Source organism: Chanos chanos, chromosome 8, assembly GCF_902362185.1.
Source record: "Chanos chanos chromosome 8, fChaCha1.1, whole genome shotgun sequence".
Classification (NCBI taxonomy): Eukaryota; Metazoa; Chordata; class Actinopteri; order Gonorynchiformes; family Chanidae; genus Chanos; species Chanos chanos.
The window spans coordinates 36,607,733-36,623,923 of record NC_044502.1 but is presented as its reverse complement, the minus strand read 5'-3'; the positions used below and the strand labels follow the sequence as shown (position 1 = coordinate 36,623,923).

At 38.7% G+C, this 16,191-nt stretch overlaps 2 protein-coding genes across 2 annotated transcripts; one reads left to right on the top strand and one right to left on the bottom strand.

The window, feature by feature from the left end:
* The first annotated feature begins 1,114 nt into the window (after positions 1-1,114).
* On the top strand, positions 1,115-9,122 carry cmtm6 (CKLF-like MARVEL transmembrane domain containing 6). The gene is made up of 5 exons (XM_030782623.1): positions 1,115-1,226; positions 1,656-1,787; positions 6,774-6,950; positions 7,124-7,222; positions 7,588-9,122. Exons 2-5 carry the CDS (start codon positions 1,659-1,661, stop codon positions 7,753-7,755), a joined length of 573 nt encoding a protein of 190 aa, XP_030638483.1. The 5' UTR covers positions 1,115-1,226; positions 1,656-1,658; the 3' UTR covers positions 7,756-9,122.
* A 2,660-nt stretch (positions 9,123-11,782) lies between these two features.
* cmtm7 (CKLF-like MARVEL transmembrane domain containing 7) lies at positions 11,783-14,600 on the bottom strand. Its single transcript, XM_030782531.1, has 5 exons — positions 14,443-14,600; positions 13,217-13,393; positions 12,812-12,910; positions 12,235-12,316; positions 11,783-11,984 (listed from the first exon to the last, which is right to left on the bottom strand). Exons 1-5 carry the CDS (start codon positions 14,554-14,556, stop codon positions 11,971-11,973), a joined length of 486 nt encoding a protein of 161 aa, XP_030638391.1. The 5' UTR covers positions 14,557-14,600; the 3' UTR covers positions 11,783-11,970.
* Between the last annotated feature and the right edge of the window lie 1,591 nt (positions 14,601-16,191).

The following is a 16,191-nucleotide window of genomic DNA, read 5'->3' as shown; positions in this document are numbered from 1 at the left end:
AACTGAAAACTTCTTTTACTTTTCAGAACTAAAATGTACATATTAGACAGTTTACTAATTATTTCTCTAGGGTCAGCTGGATCTTTTTCAGAATTGTCAGTTGTCAGTTGTTTAAAAGGCCTGTTTGTATCTAAGCCTTATATACTCCCTTGTTTTCCAACAAAGGATGCTTATGTAAACATCCAGAAGATCAGCTGTCAAAGCCAAATTCATCAAATACATCAATCTTCCATTTATACAATGGTTACAAGATGTAAACACAATGGTTAGAGGATGAAAATTTGGAGGAGCTGAAATTACCACTGGATATTATGTGTGATGTTGCAGCTGAGTCACACCTGACTTACTACTCACGATGCTCAAGAGAACTGGTAACGTGACTAAAAGAGACAGGATTTGCATTTTAAAAATAGGATGTCAACTCTGTCATAACTGTTACGACGAACTGAATATATTCAATAAAGCCGCATTAATCAGTGTCCAAGATGTTTATGGTATTTCTTCCCTTTCCCGGAGTAAGAATAAACTGAAAGGTAGGGAGGAAAATATCATCACTGCAAACTACAAGCGGAAAATTACATTTTTGCAGTGGTGAAAATGGTGTCTCATCCGTTACGATTCAACAAATGCTAAAATATGTGTCCTTGTCTTGCATGTAGTGCTAAGATGGCACGAGGACAACCAAGTAAACGTCATGCGCAATGAACACGTGTTGACATGGTTTTCCATTTCTTCAGAGCACTTTGCTGCTACAAGCAAGAGAGCCAACTTCTAAGTGGAATGATTGAAGATGTCTGTTGCATGTAAAACTTAATGTATATTCGAAACTGTTTGAAAAGTGCTGTCACAAGTAGGCCTAAACTGCGGCCTATGGTGAAACGGAACATATGACTTGATAAACTGGTAGTTCGGGTCACCTTTACCAGTCTGATGTCGCCTATTCATGCCTTTAGAGCAACAGGGACGTGTCAGTTCATTTCAATGGGAGTGTGCACAGCAAGAATGACACCCAATATAACCAATGAAGAAAAAGCTCAAAACTTCCCTGTCAGGGAATCCCCTCCTTAAATGTGTCAAGAGCCTTCTCAAACAGACGACGAAGGGCGGAAGTAAAAGTAACCCAGAGTATCTCTCAACAAGGGTCGTGAGACAATAGGCTTTCGGGAGGATAGGAAGGAGCCTTAAAAAACAACTTCCAATACGAGTGGATGTGATACAAGAAATAGGTAATTTTGTCCTTTGGTTTCTTGAAACTGTATTTAAACCTTTTTCGCGATCTTGGATGCCATCTTGAGCGTGTGAAGCTGTCATCTGATTAAGATATTTTCAGTTATATTTGCATTGTTTCTTGTACGCTGTGAACGCTTTCGCTTTCGCTATGGAGGATTTCAAATGCGTAACATCAGCTTCGCCTTTAAAATAAGCCTACGTTAGGCCTAATAGTTAAGGTCTGCTTAATGTAGGCTAATAAATTCTTTTAATGAAATATATTATTGAACTTTAACACCTCAACACGCTCTATATTAGCCTACTGCTCACGTTGTAGCTCATGCCATTGTGGGTGGGCAATTAAAGCTCACTTGTACTGTAGAGCACAACCAACTGTAGGCCATTTTACAAACAAGCTTTTTTAACGTATTTCGATGTTCTTTCAGATCATGTCTACCAATGCAACCAGCAGCGTATACGGTGCCACGACTGAACCGGGGAGGAAATCTAAGAAATTGCTCGTCGGTCCAAATGAGTACTTGACTTATGTGAGGTTTTTTTTTAAAGTCTTCGAGGTGGTAAGTAACCTATCATAATGTGTATTCATTTCAATTTTATAAATGTTAAACTATGGTAAATGACTTCCCAGTTTGCATATTAGTGTCAATTTCGTGAATTGTTAGTTGATGGACTATGCAATAATGTCTCCGAAACACATGGACGCCACTATTTAAACGTTCAGACGCCATATTTTAAAACAAGGGCGGTAGAAGTTCTGGCTCTCGTACCGAGCACTTAAACTACAGCCACAAGCACGGTGCCTACATTTCAACCCGATCTACCAGACAAGCGAGTTTTCATGTTGTTGCCTACAGTAAACATGTTATCATTGCAATTAAAGCTAGTAAAATAGTTTTCAATCTTTTTTTCCTCCTGAAAAAATTGTGAACAGAACTGTCTTGATATATTTTGTTTATCCTGTTTGCTCTGAGCCCTTTTTGTATGTTCTTATTTTTTTTATCCAGACATGAACAGTGCATTCATTCATATTAAACAGGTTATAAACATGATATAATCCTAAATAGCACAGAAACTCAGATAATGTCACTCTAGCAGACCATCTAATGCACTGAGCTAATTTCTTGTACAAGACCTGTCTTGGTATGACTCATGTCTTAAATGAGAATCTTCACTCAGTAGTCTGTGTATTCCAGAGCTACACTTCATTGTCTTCTGCTGAGGACATTTGGAAGAGTGTTTGTTCCCAATTCCTTGAACCATGGTTAGAATTTCCTCTCTCGCTTTCCTTTCAGCCTAATAGAGTGCATCTGTATATCTGCATCCTAAGCTCCAATCCCATGTTAGACAATCATACAGTTCATTAGAAATTGCTCAAATTTACCAAAATTAGGAAGTGTGTGTGTTCCAAATTAAGTCAAGTTGTCACTAACAGTGTCTTAGAATGTTGTGAAACTCACACTCATCACTGGGGTAATTTATGCTGATACAGCATATGGTTATTAATGCTGTTGTATTTCACCTTTCCATCCAAATGAGGCATGTGTTTTATGGTTTTCTGCTTTCAACAACTTTCAACAACAATGGCTACAACACAGAAGAGGTAGCGTTCTCTTTGGAAAGGCCTTTTGTTTTACTTCGGTATACAGGTCATCTAGTCGTCTTCGTCCTTCCTGTCTGTTTTTGTTATTAAAAGTGAAGTTGAGATCGCACCTGTTAGTATCACGATTCTGTTTAAGTTTCATAGCTCAACCGACATCTCGTCCTACAGGCATAGACAGGAATTCCCTCTCGAAAACCTGGTGGTACAGTTTCCCGCTGTTATCCGCTAAGTGTGACATGGAAATACACCCTGTTTATGTGAGACCTAGAATGAAAGTCAGAAAATCTGACATGCTGTTGAACTGCATATAGTCGTGGCTGTGCTTGCTCTTTTCTGGTTAGTGGGGTTTGAGACTTTGCAGCTATAAGGTCAAAACCACATTACATCTCTCAAACCACATCTAGCACAACTCTTCCGCAGATAGTGGTTTTCCCAATATTTTTTCCAAATATTTTGTATGTTAGCCAGAGATAAAGAGATATGATATGGTATGAGATATGATCTATGCAAGACTTAGATTCTGTATCATACGTGTATTACAATTCCCTTCTCGTCTTGTCACTTCCTAGATGGCTTGCTTCTAGTATTTTGCTTAGTCAGGTTTTTTAGCTTTTTTTTTTTTCTCACTAGTTTCAACTGTTACTAAATTAGTAAATTAGTGAATCAGTAGGGTGAGGTTTGGACTCAGAGGTGCCTATTCATACTGGATCTATATCAGAAACTTGGCTTGTGTTCTTGTCTTTTCACTGCTGTTTGTAGTTCAAGCAAATTTCAACTGGGAATCCAATATAATGCATAGTCTTAGTTTTCTTGGATAAAACTTTGGAAAAACTGTCCTCTAAGAATTTTCATTAAAAAGTAAATATGACCCTTTTTTTAATAATCAGTTGAACAGAGGAAAAACGAACTGAATAAAAGATATTCACAGATGGCTGCTTTATTTAGCGTGAACAGTTGTTTCTTGTGACAAACTAAGTGGTGTCAGGTGTTGGCAGTGTTGTTTCTCTCTACCCTGTTAACCCGATTAAAGCAAAGATGTTGAATTCAATTACTGGGTCATTTTTAACTCTCAGAATTTGTGCCAACCATAAAAAAGAAGTCGTTCCTCGTCACAGACGTCAACATTTAGACAGTTATACCTTTCAAACACTCCATTCCTCAGGAAATTAGATTTGATCAATCATTTCCCTTTGAGAACTCAGAAAAGCTCTTTACTGCCACGGTCAGTGCACATTTACAGAGCTCTGATATTTTGTCAGAATGCTTTAACACACAGGCTCGATGTAATTTAATTGATTCCACTCTGTGTGGTATTTTCTGTGGACAACAATCATGTTATGGCTGCACTTTCACAGATAGTAGAAAATACTTTTGCAGTCCGGTTTTCCAACGCGAGTTTTTCAAGAAACCGTATCAGTGTTATGCAGTAAGTGATTAAAATCTTCAGTGCAAGACCTTTAAACACATTTTGTTGACTCAGATTTTACAGCTAGTCAAACATCAAATTGGTGTCTCTAAGGAACCGTGAGGGAAAAGATGCTTGTCTAAATGGCCTATGGAAAATCCCTAGCTGTCACCTCTTGTCGTCGGCAGTATGGGAGAACCTCAGCGTATAAAACCTTGAGGGGGGGCAAAATATGTTCACCGGTTCATTTATTAGCTTGTGACATTTTATGTTCTAATAAATCTATCGCTCTTGATAAATATCTCATACTGGTTTTTTTGTAGCAAGTTCAAGGCATTGTAGCGTGTAGATGGAGAGAAACAGAAAGCCGTTTGTTGAATGTAAACAGACTGGTTGTAAAAGTTAGCCGACTGGTCGAGGCAAGGCACAGGCTAAGCATGGGGCAGGTTACCACGATGTTTGATGGGTATCCCTGTTGGAAAGTCCCTTCTCATACCAGACAAACGCTCAGTCGTTTCTTTTAACAGTCAGAGAAAGAAACCCCCTGTAATACCGCTCAGTACAAAGAATCGTGGTCACGAAGTATTCCATGTTAAAAGTGTGAGCATGATTTCAGGAAATCATTTGTAAACAAGTAGATGAAAAAAAAAAATAATAATAATAATAATTAAATGGGCATATAGGTCAACCTGACGGGTAAGATTTTTTTAGTGCCCATAATCATACACACAAAGTTCAGTTAGCGAGTTTTGCAGTGCGTGGTCCTGTCACACCCATTTTCATGCACACAGTATTTGCATATGCACATGGCGTGTGCATGATGTGTTGTGGTTGAGTAGACGAGTGGAAAAACACTTTTTTTTTTTTTTTAAATTAAAAAGACTTACTTGAAAGTAAACATTTTAACTTCTTTCTGTCACAAAGTTAATGTCTAAACACCTAAACCTGCACAATAGTTGTAGTAGTAAATGTCTTTCTTTACATTGTTGTTTCGTTAGAGTTTTAAGTTAAGTTTCCGTGATTGCGCACACACACACTGTGAACAGTGAGTAGTGAATTTGTCCTCTGCATTTAACCCATCCAACACACCAGTAGTGAACACACACACCAGACGCAGGAGCAGTGGGCAGCATTCCTTGTGCCCGGGGAGCATTGGGGTTAAGTGCCTTGCTCACACAGCCGTGGATGTTGGGCCTGGGAACCCGAACTGGCAACCCTCCAGTCACAAGCCCCGGTTAGACCACGGCTGCCCAAAAGTATGGGAGAACCTTAGTTCTTATGCTATTAGGGCGTGACTTTATAATGGTTTAGACAGCTTGAGAATGCAGCATTCGGAATAGGTCCTGTGTGTTAGCGATAAGGTGTCTGTAGCCAAAATGGCCGCGCTGTGTGAATGCTGAGTTCCTGAGGAAGTCGACCCGCCCTCTTCCTTTTCGCACTGTCAACAATCTGAGAGCCTGAGGCAGTTTGTGTATGTGGGTCGTAGACAAGAACCGGGTTGCCTTTGCCCTTGTAACTCCTATCTTCTTGTGTTGAATTATACTAAGTATGTTTTCATAAGCTCTGTGTTTTCTTTTTTCCAATTACAATAAAATTTGAAAACGAAAACAACACATTTAACGAGAACCGGACTCAGCTGACGTCGAATAGGAAAGTGTGAACTGCAAAAGCACTGTTACAGACGTTGTTCTTACCCGCACAGAGAAAACAAGCACTTTAGTTTGGCTTAGACCGTTTTCCTAAGCGTGGTGTGTAAAATACCCTTCTGTGCTCTTTGAGAAGGAAAAAAAAAAAAGCTTGTTGTGGTGCACTCCTAGGTTACTGGGACTTTCACAAGAACAGCTCATGAGGGTCTCATGAGGATATGAAAATGTCCTTGCTTTGGATTCCTTTGAATACAGTTTTATATTATCAGTCACATCAGCTGATCATTTATTATGTCTTCTAATGCCTTATGATTAATGTTGGCCTAGGTCAGCAGTTAAGGTCTCTCAGGCAATGAAAGTGATATTTATGTTTATCTCTCAGTGTTGTTTATGTAATTCTCACTTCAGTCTTTGCTTGGTTTACATTAGTCCTGTAAATGGCAATTGAGAACAGTCATTTTTTGAACATTTTTTTTAATAATTCACAGCATAATTAGACAGCACCAAATAGTTTATGACTTTGCTTGTTCTTTTGGAGTCATAGGGTTGAAGGTCATGGCATTCTTGTCATTCACCGGTTATCTCACACTGGTGCAATCATAGTAAGAAACTCTCTGTGGCTTTGGACAGAATCACACAGGCATCAGGTTTTTGTAGCCTGACCAAAGCAGTCCTCAGTGAATAATTATATGTATAATAAAGTCTTACGTGTGATATTATTTCCTGTTCACTGAGCTAATGTTTAAGCTGTTCCACTGAGTTAGACGCAGCTGTAGTCATGGAAGTGACGTGGCCACCTGGTGGTGAATAATGAGAATGCTTGTGTTGCTGTCTAGAGCTATATTACGGAATATGCGAGTTGTGACGCCTGTTATGTGATGTGTCTACTCAGCTCTTCTCTTTGGCCGCCTTCATAGCGGAGGAGACCATCACTAACTGCGTGTCGTGCTCGCCGCTCTACTTCTTTGAGTTTGTCAGCTGCACGGCCTTCCTCTTTACCGCCCTCCTCCTCGTCCTCTTGGCAACCAACCTGAGCAAGAAAGTGGGCATCAACTGTTGGCCTCAGCTGGTGAGTCTTCTGCTTCGCCTCACAATCAATCTGATTCTCATCAATCCGGTCACATTACGGGTTTTTGGAACCTGCCTTAAATATTAAATAACCAAAAGGAATCGAGGCAGAATTTGGCCTGGACGTTTATAACCCCGGATGAATGAACTCTCTACTTTTAATATTTCCTGCAGGACTTTTATTACACAGCGGCCATTACCGTACTCTTCCTCATCGCGTCCATCGTCTTCCTGGCAGACAACAGCGGGATGATCGTGGAAAGGGTCGCAGGGGTAAGAAACAAAGTCTCTCCTTTTTTTTTTTTCTTTTTTTTTCCCCCCGTGATTGTCGTGGTGATCCGGGCAGTACCTGCATTATTAACGTATACGACCGTATATGGAAATGGGTACACAATTGAGGTCCCACAACAGAGATTTGTGTAATTTGACATTGCACACACGTGCAGAGAAAAACACTGTTTGACAGTGCAGGTGTCGTTACGAGAGAGGCTCATTAATCGTTGGTCTTGTGAGATTAGAGAACTGCACTGACCAAACTCACGATAAGGTTTTACACGCGATTAATTATGTACAGTTAAAAACATGTTTAACTGGTGCGGTTTGACTCACGTTGTGGTTGATTCTGTTGCGTTTTGTAGGTGTTTGGAATCCTTGCCAGTGTGGTTTATATATTGGATCTTGGGCTGTTCTGTAAGGAAAAAGGTGTTCCGTTCATAAAGCGTTCTCCAGCCCAGGCCCAGGCCCAGTCGCAAGCACCAGAGAGTGAGAAGCTGAACACGGTCCAGGCTACTAACGGAGGGGAGTAGACCCCAGGGTCAGTTTTCGCTAAAGACCATCGGACACGAGTGCTGCTTGCCATTTTTATATCAAGAAGGACAAAGTGTCCCCCATTTTTTTTAATGAAGGCTTTTTTTTTTTTTGCCCACCCTATACCACAGAGACTGGTGCTCAGATGCTCAGTCCACTGATGAATCTGTGTGAGGTAGAAGTAGTAAGACCTTAAAAGAAATAAACGTTGATGGTAAGTCTGACAATTGTCTGTAATTTGGCTTAATGGAAAGAGCAGAAAAAAACTGGATCCCTGTATACTTATTTGTCATTACTTTCACCTGATTTCTCACTATTTTATATTGATGTTACATATTTCATCATCATAGACTTTTGTGTGCCAGAATTATCATGTGTAATGCTGAAATATTTGAATAGTTTGCCTTAAAGAGCAAACATTCCTAACTTTGAATCATGCAATGAGATGGCAAGACACATTCCTGCTTTTTGGCCTATGGTAGGATGTGTACAAAATGTCAAAATTTTACTGTCTGATAATATAATTTATAAAGCCTCATGCCAGGTTATTATCAGTATCATCATAAACCAAGTTAATCCCCACCAAATTTGCATTTTTATGACTAAGCTCCATAGGAGTTGAGTTAAAAATATGACTATCTAAATTTCTGTTGACAATGATTGTGTGCCTTTGTCTAATTCACACATAGAGGGTGTGATCATTGCTTCAACTTTATAGTGATGTACTCTCTGCCTTCTTTCAATCGCTTGTAATCAAAATGATTTTAACTTTACTAGTCTTTCTTTACTGAATTTTTGCCTTAAAAGTTTCTATCATATATATATTTTTTTTTTGCAAGAGCTTAAAGCCACTAATGTGTTTTAAAAGTTGCACTTATCAAAAGAGAATTATGTTGTGATTTTGTGTACACCATGTATGTTCAGTGCATCACAGAGGGTGTGTAAGCCCAGTTGTTCAACCTATTTTTTAAGATGCCCAGAGAAACAAATGGACTGCAAGTCTCCTGAGACAGTCATCTGAGTTACAGTGCCCTCTTGTGGTGTCGTAGTTGATTGCTCTGGCTTCTGTTAATTAAACTACAGATGTGTATGGTGTGGTAAACATTTACGTGAAATCCGTCTACTGCCTAATCCCCTGACTATAAAACCAAAGTAAAACATTCCTAGTTCAAGGAAGAGCATTTCCTTTAAGTTAATCGTGTAAATTGTTTCTGAGACCTTTTTAAGAAATTTTAGATGATTTTTGATAATTTACAAACATATTTGTTTCAGTGTCATGGTTTCTTTGCTTTTCGGCTTTTTTACTGTTTGCATACGAGTACTTTTTTTTTTTTTTTTTTTTAAATTTTTTTTAAAGGGGTTACCCACTGCAAAATAAATGTTTATGCTCTATTGCCTTAAGTTCTGGTTGTATTTTTGTTTGTTTTGTTCGTTATTTTGCATTAGAATGCACTTGTAACGCCGACTACCAAATGAAAGCTTTTATTCTCCGAAAGACAACACTCCCTCTCTTCCTTTATGTACCGCCCCCTCCAAATGCTTCATGCCTTATTATTATAAACTCCAAGCTGGATCAAACCTGTTCTGTTTAAAAGAACACAAATGAAAAGCAGTACAATCTTGTTCTGTGATTTAGAAGTTGATGTAACATCTTTTTGGCAATTATCATTATGAAGCTAAAAAAAAACAACTGTCCAAATAACTCTCCAGTGTCATTTAGGGTTTTTGGTTTGGTTGGGCGACCTTGCTGTAACTTAAATTAGCTTGTGAAGAATTTGCCTATGCTCACAGCACATTGGCCAATAACTGTGAACGGCATAATGCTGTGTTATAGACAGCAGACAGCAGTGGAGTTGGTTTGTGCTGTCGATATTAATGCTTTTGGTGGAGAGTTTTGATCTTCTCAATTACCAGTCATCTGTTCCAGTTTGTGTTCTGTTTGTGTATCCTGTCTGTGGTCCCCCTTGCTTTGCTGGAATGTGCAGCATTCATTTGGTTCCCATAGTACGCTGTGGAGGTGTTTCTACTGTGTTTAAACTGGCAAAGTAAAGGGTATTGACATCTAGCATTTACTATTGAACCCTTATAAACTGCTTTTTAACTTCGTAATTTGCAGTGTTACTTGCACTGCAAAATAACACATTTTCCTCAAATTGATATGCACTAGAAATCATTTGGGTGTGGATTTCTTACACACCAATATCTTTATCATATAATAAGTCACTGACTGTGCCTTGTATTGTATTTATTTTCCTGCTAATATGTAAATCATAATTACTTAAACCTTCTAGTCACATCAACTGTCATATTGTAGTGTCTCAATACAACTTGTATTACTCATTAAAAAAAAAAAGGCATGTGCAAGCACATATACTGTGTTTTTTGTTGTTGTTGTTGTTGTTTTTCATATTTGCATCTGGAGGAGATGTTTTTATTATCAGCTCCAAATCATTTGACATGTACTTTTTGTGCACGTGCAGTATAAACATGTTTGAGCTATTGCCTCAATGTGAATCCCGAACCCCATTATGGTTAAATCTCACTATTGTCCTCCCCTCCCAACTGTGGTTGTGCATTTCCTGTTAGTATGAACACAAGATATGGATAGAAAAGTTGCTCTGAGGGGGCTTCCCACATCTGCCTTTAGGCTAAAGGATACCTGGGTACATCACTCTATTGCTCTGCTTCTAATGGCATGAGCGTAAAGTACAAAGACTTTTTTTTTCTCCTCTCTCCATTAGGACCATAAGGAGCACATTACACCGAGACATCATTAGTGTGACTGCGGCCTACCAGCAGATAGCTACCCCTATGGGCCTTTTAGAAAAATAAACATAGGAAGCCAAAGGGAGGGGCTCCGCTCTCTATGAGTCATGTTTCCGTATTAGGCAGCGAGAGCATGGAAATCTTTAGCCTTACGGTTACACAGCCAAACAACTCTGCCAGTCCTTCGCTCCTTAGCCCATTTCTCCTTTTCCATCCTCCTCCTCCTCCTCCTCTCCCTCTTTACAAACCCCTCTTATCCAGCACACAGCCTTTTGCCTATTCGAGTATGCCCTTGAATAAATTTCTTAAATCCTAACTCAAAATGATTTCCACATGCTGTGGATTAAACGTTACAAAATATAGAGGATGTGGTATTAGCATTTGTTGCTTTCAGTTTGCCTCTCTCTACTTTTTTTCTGTTTTTTTTTTTTTGTTCTATGTAAAGAATTGGAGCAGCAGAAAACAGAATATTCCCCAGTTTTTAAGTGTATATGGTTTCCTTCCTTTTTCCTTCCTGCAGCAAGCCTGGCCTGGCTCAAAGGCTTTTCTGTGTGTGTGTGTCAGGAAAGGCCTCTAGCAGCAAAACAGGGCTCGTGTCCCCATTAGAATTACAACTGACGCTAGCAGATGTGCGTCATGGGAGAGACGTGTAGGTGTGTATACACAGAATCTAGCTGTGTGTTGGACTTATATACAACCACATGGCCCTCCAAAAGTCTTTCAAAGGGATTAAGTTGGACAAAACTTCTGGAACAACTTAATGATGTTGCTTTGCATAAAAGTACATACGTACTTTTATTCAAAGCAATGTCATCAAGTATATGATATATAAAAGTACAAGATAGATAGATAAATAGATGTTTTATATGTATATATCAGAAGAAAAGAAAAGAAAATTGAGATTCAGAAAAGAACTGACAAATATAAAACAGTGCATCACATCAGAGTGCAAGATTATATTTAAATACAAACTGTGGTCCATGTGTCCAATGCAATGCAAACATTATAATATTAAAATGAATAATACTGTGAAAGGAGCGCTTTATCTGATCTAAAAAAATCCATTAAAAATGCAATATGAAAAATAATAACGCTGTGAGGAACTCAAAAACAGAAACACTTGTTGTTTTTATCTCAAACATCTATGATTATATATGTAGAGCCATTTTTGTTCTCCATCACACAACACTCTTAAATAAATAATATAAACATTCTTTAAACCAAATCTACCCCTTAAAGCTTCTCTTTTTGATATTAAACACTAAACCAGGTCCACATTCATTCCTCACAATATAGTTTAAAAGACCAACCAGAGAGAGGGAAAGGGAGAAAAGATTTTGGGTTGGGTCTTGGCAAGGCTCTTCATTCAAACTCTTCAGAGGCACTCCTAATGGCTGCTACAGTAAGTTCTTCCTCTTGTTGCTTTAAGTGAGAATAGCAGTTTCCTGTCACACAGCAGCACCTTCATCAGACAAAAGAAAGCGATAAAGATTAGAAGTGAAATAACAAAATTAGCAAAGTCCATGCACAGTTTTTTTTTTCCAGTAACAGAAAACCAACATGAATTTGAAACTAAAAATGTATTTTGAAATAAATCATGGATACATTGTGTGCTGTCCTGGGAACCTATTTTATTAGAAATAACAAAATGATGATATTTATATGAATAGAAAAATATATTGATTTTACTGGGAAATAAGTGTCAAACTCACTGGTCGGCTGGGAGCCACACGTGACCTTGTATGACGTCCAGAGGCTGATTGCGAGAAGAAAAGTAGAGATAAAGCCAAACACCTGGGAAAGACAATAATACGTAAGTGCACGTCCCCATGCCACAAACAACTTCCTGCCATTATTTACCAGAGGAAATGTCCGAGAGATATGAATAAAGAAGGTATATTTGTTTTTCATCATCCGATTTTACTATTAGCGTGGATTTGGATTCAGTTTTAACTCAGCTCTGTGCTTACTGAGACATGTTTTGTACATTTCTTGTTTAACGATGATGTTATCTGAACAGTTTGTGACTCAGCATTAAGCTATGTGCTCCATAGGCTTTCTGAAAAGTCAGTAAATCATTTCAGGACAAAATCTAGTGCTAAATCTGAATTAAGGTCAAACAATGCACCACACCTATGTAAACAGACTTCCTGTTCAGATAAATTGCCCTATCTGCAGCATTATACTGAGATGGCGCAGACAGGAACAAAGTCTTTTCTTTTCTGTTCCACAGGGAGCCTACACCATGTTCAGTGGATATAAAAAAATATCTCAGGGGAGGAAACTTACAGATCCAGCAACTAGAGCAGAAATTCCATGACTTTTCACAGCCGCTACAATGGAAGCAATAAAGACAAGAATAGTCCCAACAGCATAGTGTAGGAACTCCTGTTTGTGAGTGACAAACAAATAAAGATTTATGGTAAGAAAGACGAGAAAGTACGCGTGAGATGTTCATTAATGCTTTCAAATACAGAGGAAGAGTAAGTCATCACACAATATCAGGACAAGCTCCATTGCTAAAACTGAAGTTTCTTTTGTCAGTTCAACGCTATCATATCACGCACACTGTCCATACTGGGGCTGTGTGAAGCCAGTCATAGATTAAGGCCACTAGACTATGTACAGCAAAGAGACTTTAAACCCATGGTCTACTATTATGATGTGTAAGAACTGCAACATAGAGCCACTCACCGTCAGTGTCCAGTTAATGCAGGGAATTTTGCCCTGGAGTCTGAATACATACATGAGGAAAAAGATGAGAAAAGCAATGAAGAACCACAGGGTAACAACCTCAAAGTATCGAAAGGCAGAGTAGTCGGTCCATATAGACTCCAAGTGCACACACAGGAAAGCTATAAGGAGGGAAACCTGTGGACAAAAATATGAAAAGTGTACGTAAGTCACTACAACAGAGCTAAAATCATATCTGTTGACTGTGAGAAAGTTCTCAAAAAGGGACTGGCCCATATACATCAGAAATAGATGAGTGCCTATGAGGTGAACCACACCGATGTGATCTAATACCAAGAAATATGAACCTCAAAACTACAGGTGGTAGCTTGTACACTAACAGCCTTTATAAGGATAGCTCCAGTCAGTATATCTCCCTTTAATATCCTCTGCCTTGCACACCTGTTACCACAACAGATCATGGCACCCAAGAAACATGAGTGGCCACAAGACGGGTTATCCTTCAATTTCTATATGGCGACACAAGCCATATAGAAAATATCACTTGCGTCTACAATAAGATGGCAGTGTTCGTAATTTTGCACATTTCATCTCTAAAAATTACTTGGGTTGAAATTGTCAAAGGTGTTTGAATAATTACAGATTACAACACATGTCGATTCATTTAGCGCCATTATTTAAATCCTTGGTGTGGCCTCACTCATGACACATTGCCAGCTTTCTAAAACATTTGTTGCAAAGCGGACCACCTGTCGCCCTCAAGCGACATCAAGTGTGGAAAACGTGCAAAACCATAGAGGCGCGCTCTCTTGCCTGACGAAGTTAAAATGAAAACTTTTGGTTTATCGGCACAGCCCTACAAACCCATGGCAGATAGCATAAAAAGTCCACATACTTGATTCAATGAGTAGGCAAAATCATTCCTTACGTATCAAAAACCACTTGGAAACTATGCAAGGCACGCACACCAGACACAGTTCCAGCTGAATCCATCAAAACCTGACGCAGATATGTGTCCATTAAGCCTACTATTTGGATACATTTTCCTCTTACTATTCATTAGGAACAAAAGGTTCATTTTTTACCAAAAACGGAAGCAGGAAAAATTAGCTTGCTCATTGACCACCGCCTTCAAAATCTTGCAGCGGAGTAAGACTGTATATGGACGTGTACACTAAATTCGTGCAAAGTATGAGTCAATTAAATGACGCGAGGAAGTTCCTTACCACTTGTGCGATTTTCAATAAACCTTGCGTAGAACGCGTATAGCCTAGGTTGAAAAATCCTCCATCGGACGACGATGTCGTCGTTGTTGTGGTAGTAACAACGGTATGAGACATGCTAAATTGTTAAAGTTAAATTAACCAAACTAAGCTTACTTCTGTCGTTGCTGTTGGGGTCCACAACCACAAATTTCGGAAACACCCTTCGGTACTTCACCGAGGGTGTGACCACCACGAGGAAGGGAGGGGCTTGTGTAATACTTTGCTGTATTGCTACACTGCAACTAGCACAATGTTTGCTTTTACATGAATAGTCACCGCTTAGTTAGTGAGAGGTACAGAAAGGCCTGGAATAACATACGTCTGTTCTAAAGGGTAGTCATGCGTTGAGTCCTTAGCACTTCGTCACGCTATGCTAGTGTATGAAACAACAAACTGTAGCCTACACATTTTATCAGTGCGCCAAATCCGTTTTTACAATTATAAACCGAATATATGGTACTGTTACCGCTGAGGAATAAACATATGGACTTCTAATGCTGACAAAGTGGATACAAAATAAACACAATTACATCATACTAAACAACTTGATAATACGTTTTTCCACTGTACGATCTAGATTCAAAGGGCAGAAATCATTTCATTGCAATATAAATCGAATCATGGTGCAAAGGCTAAAGTCCTATATGTGTAAACCTACATATAGCCTAAAAACATTACCTGCTTGTATTCAAATCCTTTGTTAAAGGAGCAGTTTCCAAATAATTTCACAAAGTAGTCAACATTTTAAGTTTGTATTCAAACAAATCAATAAACAAATAATCAAACATCTATTTTTCTCCCTTTTGTTAATATCAGTTCCTGATCACTTACTGTACTCTCCAAAGAGCACATTCACCTATGTATTTACCCTGGATCTGGTGTGAGTCCAACTCAGGACTGATGCCATTAATCTAACTGTAGGGAATACACCTTACCCCATGTGATTCATTTCACTCCTTGTTAAATGACTTACAATAAAATTCACAATCTTTTGCACTCAAGGGAGCCTTCTTTTAGAGCAATTGTGTGAATGACTGTTTGACATTTAGACATGTGTTTTTCAATGTACGTTTATTGGAATTTCAAACTTAGCCCTTTTTTATATATATATATATATATAAAGTTATGAGCGCCAAAATCCAAATGGCCTAAATGCCCATTGTCCGTAGACCAAATGCCCATAGGCAGCTGTGTGGTCTCATTCATAAACAGACCTCTCCCTCCTGTGCCTCCCAAATGGACTATGTGGTGATGAGTAACCTCAGCAGCTGTCATATGTTCTGGTGTGCTACCTTTACAGGAAAGTATTAATAAAATTATAGAAACATAAGATAGTAAACTGAACAGGTCTCATCTTACATAGCGCTTCACATCTTCATATCACATCACAGCTTTCATCTTGCATTTTAAGAATTCTTTAAAAATGAAACAAACAAATAAGAGGCTTGTTCCAACATAAAATTAACATCACAGATGCCTTGACGTATCAAAGGGTTTATTCAGGCAGGAACCTAGCGGAAAGTATCACTTAGTAAACCATGTATTACTTTGTTGATTTGTGTTACCATAGTGATGAAAAAACGCAGAAAAATCAGGAAGCATGTGTAAATAACCACATCCTCCGCTAAGCAAGAAAAAACAGTTATGGTGAGAGTTATCGAGATGATGCACTGAAAGAGCCACATGTTGTCATTACTATACATCACAAAA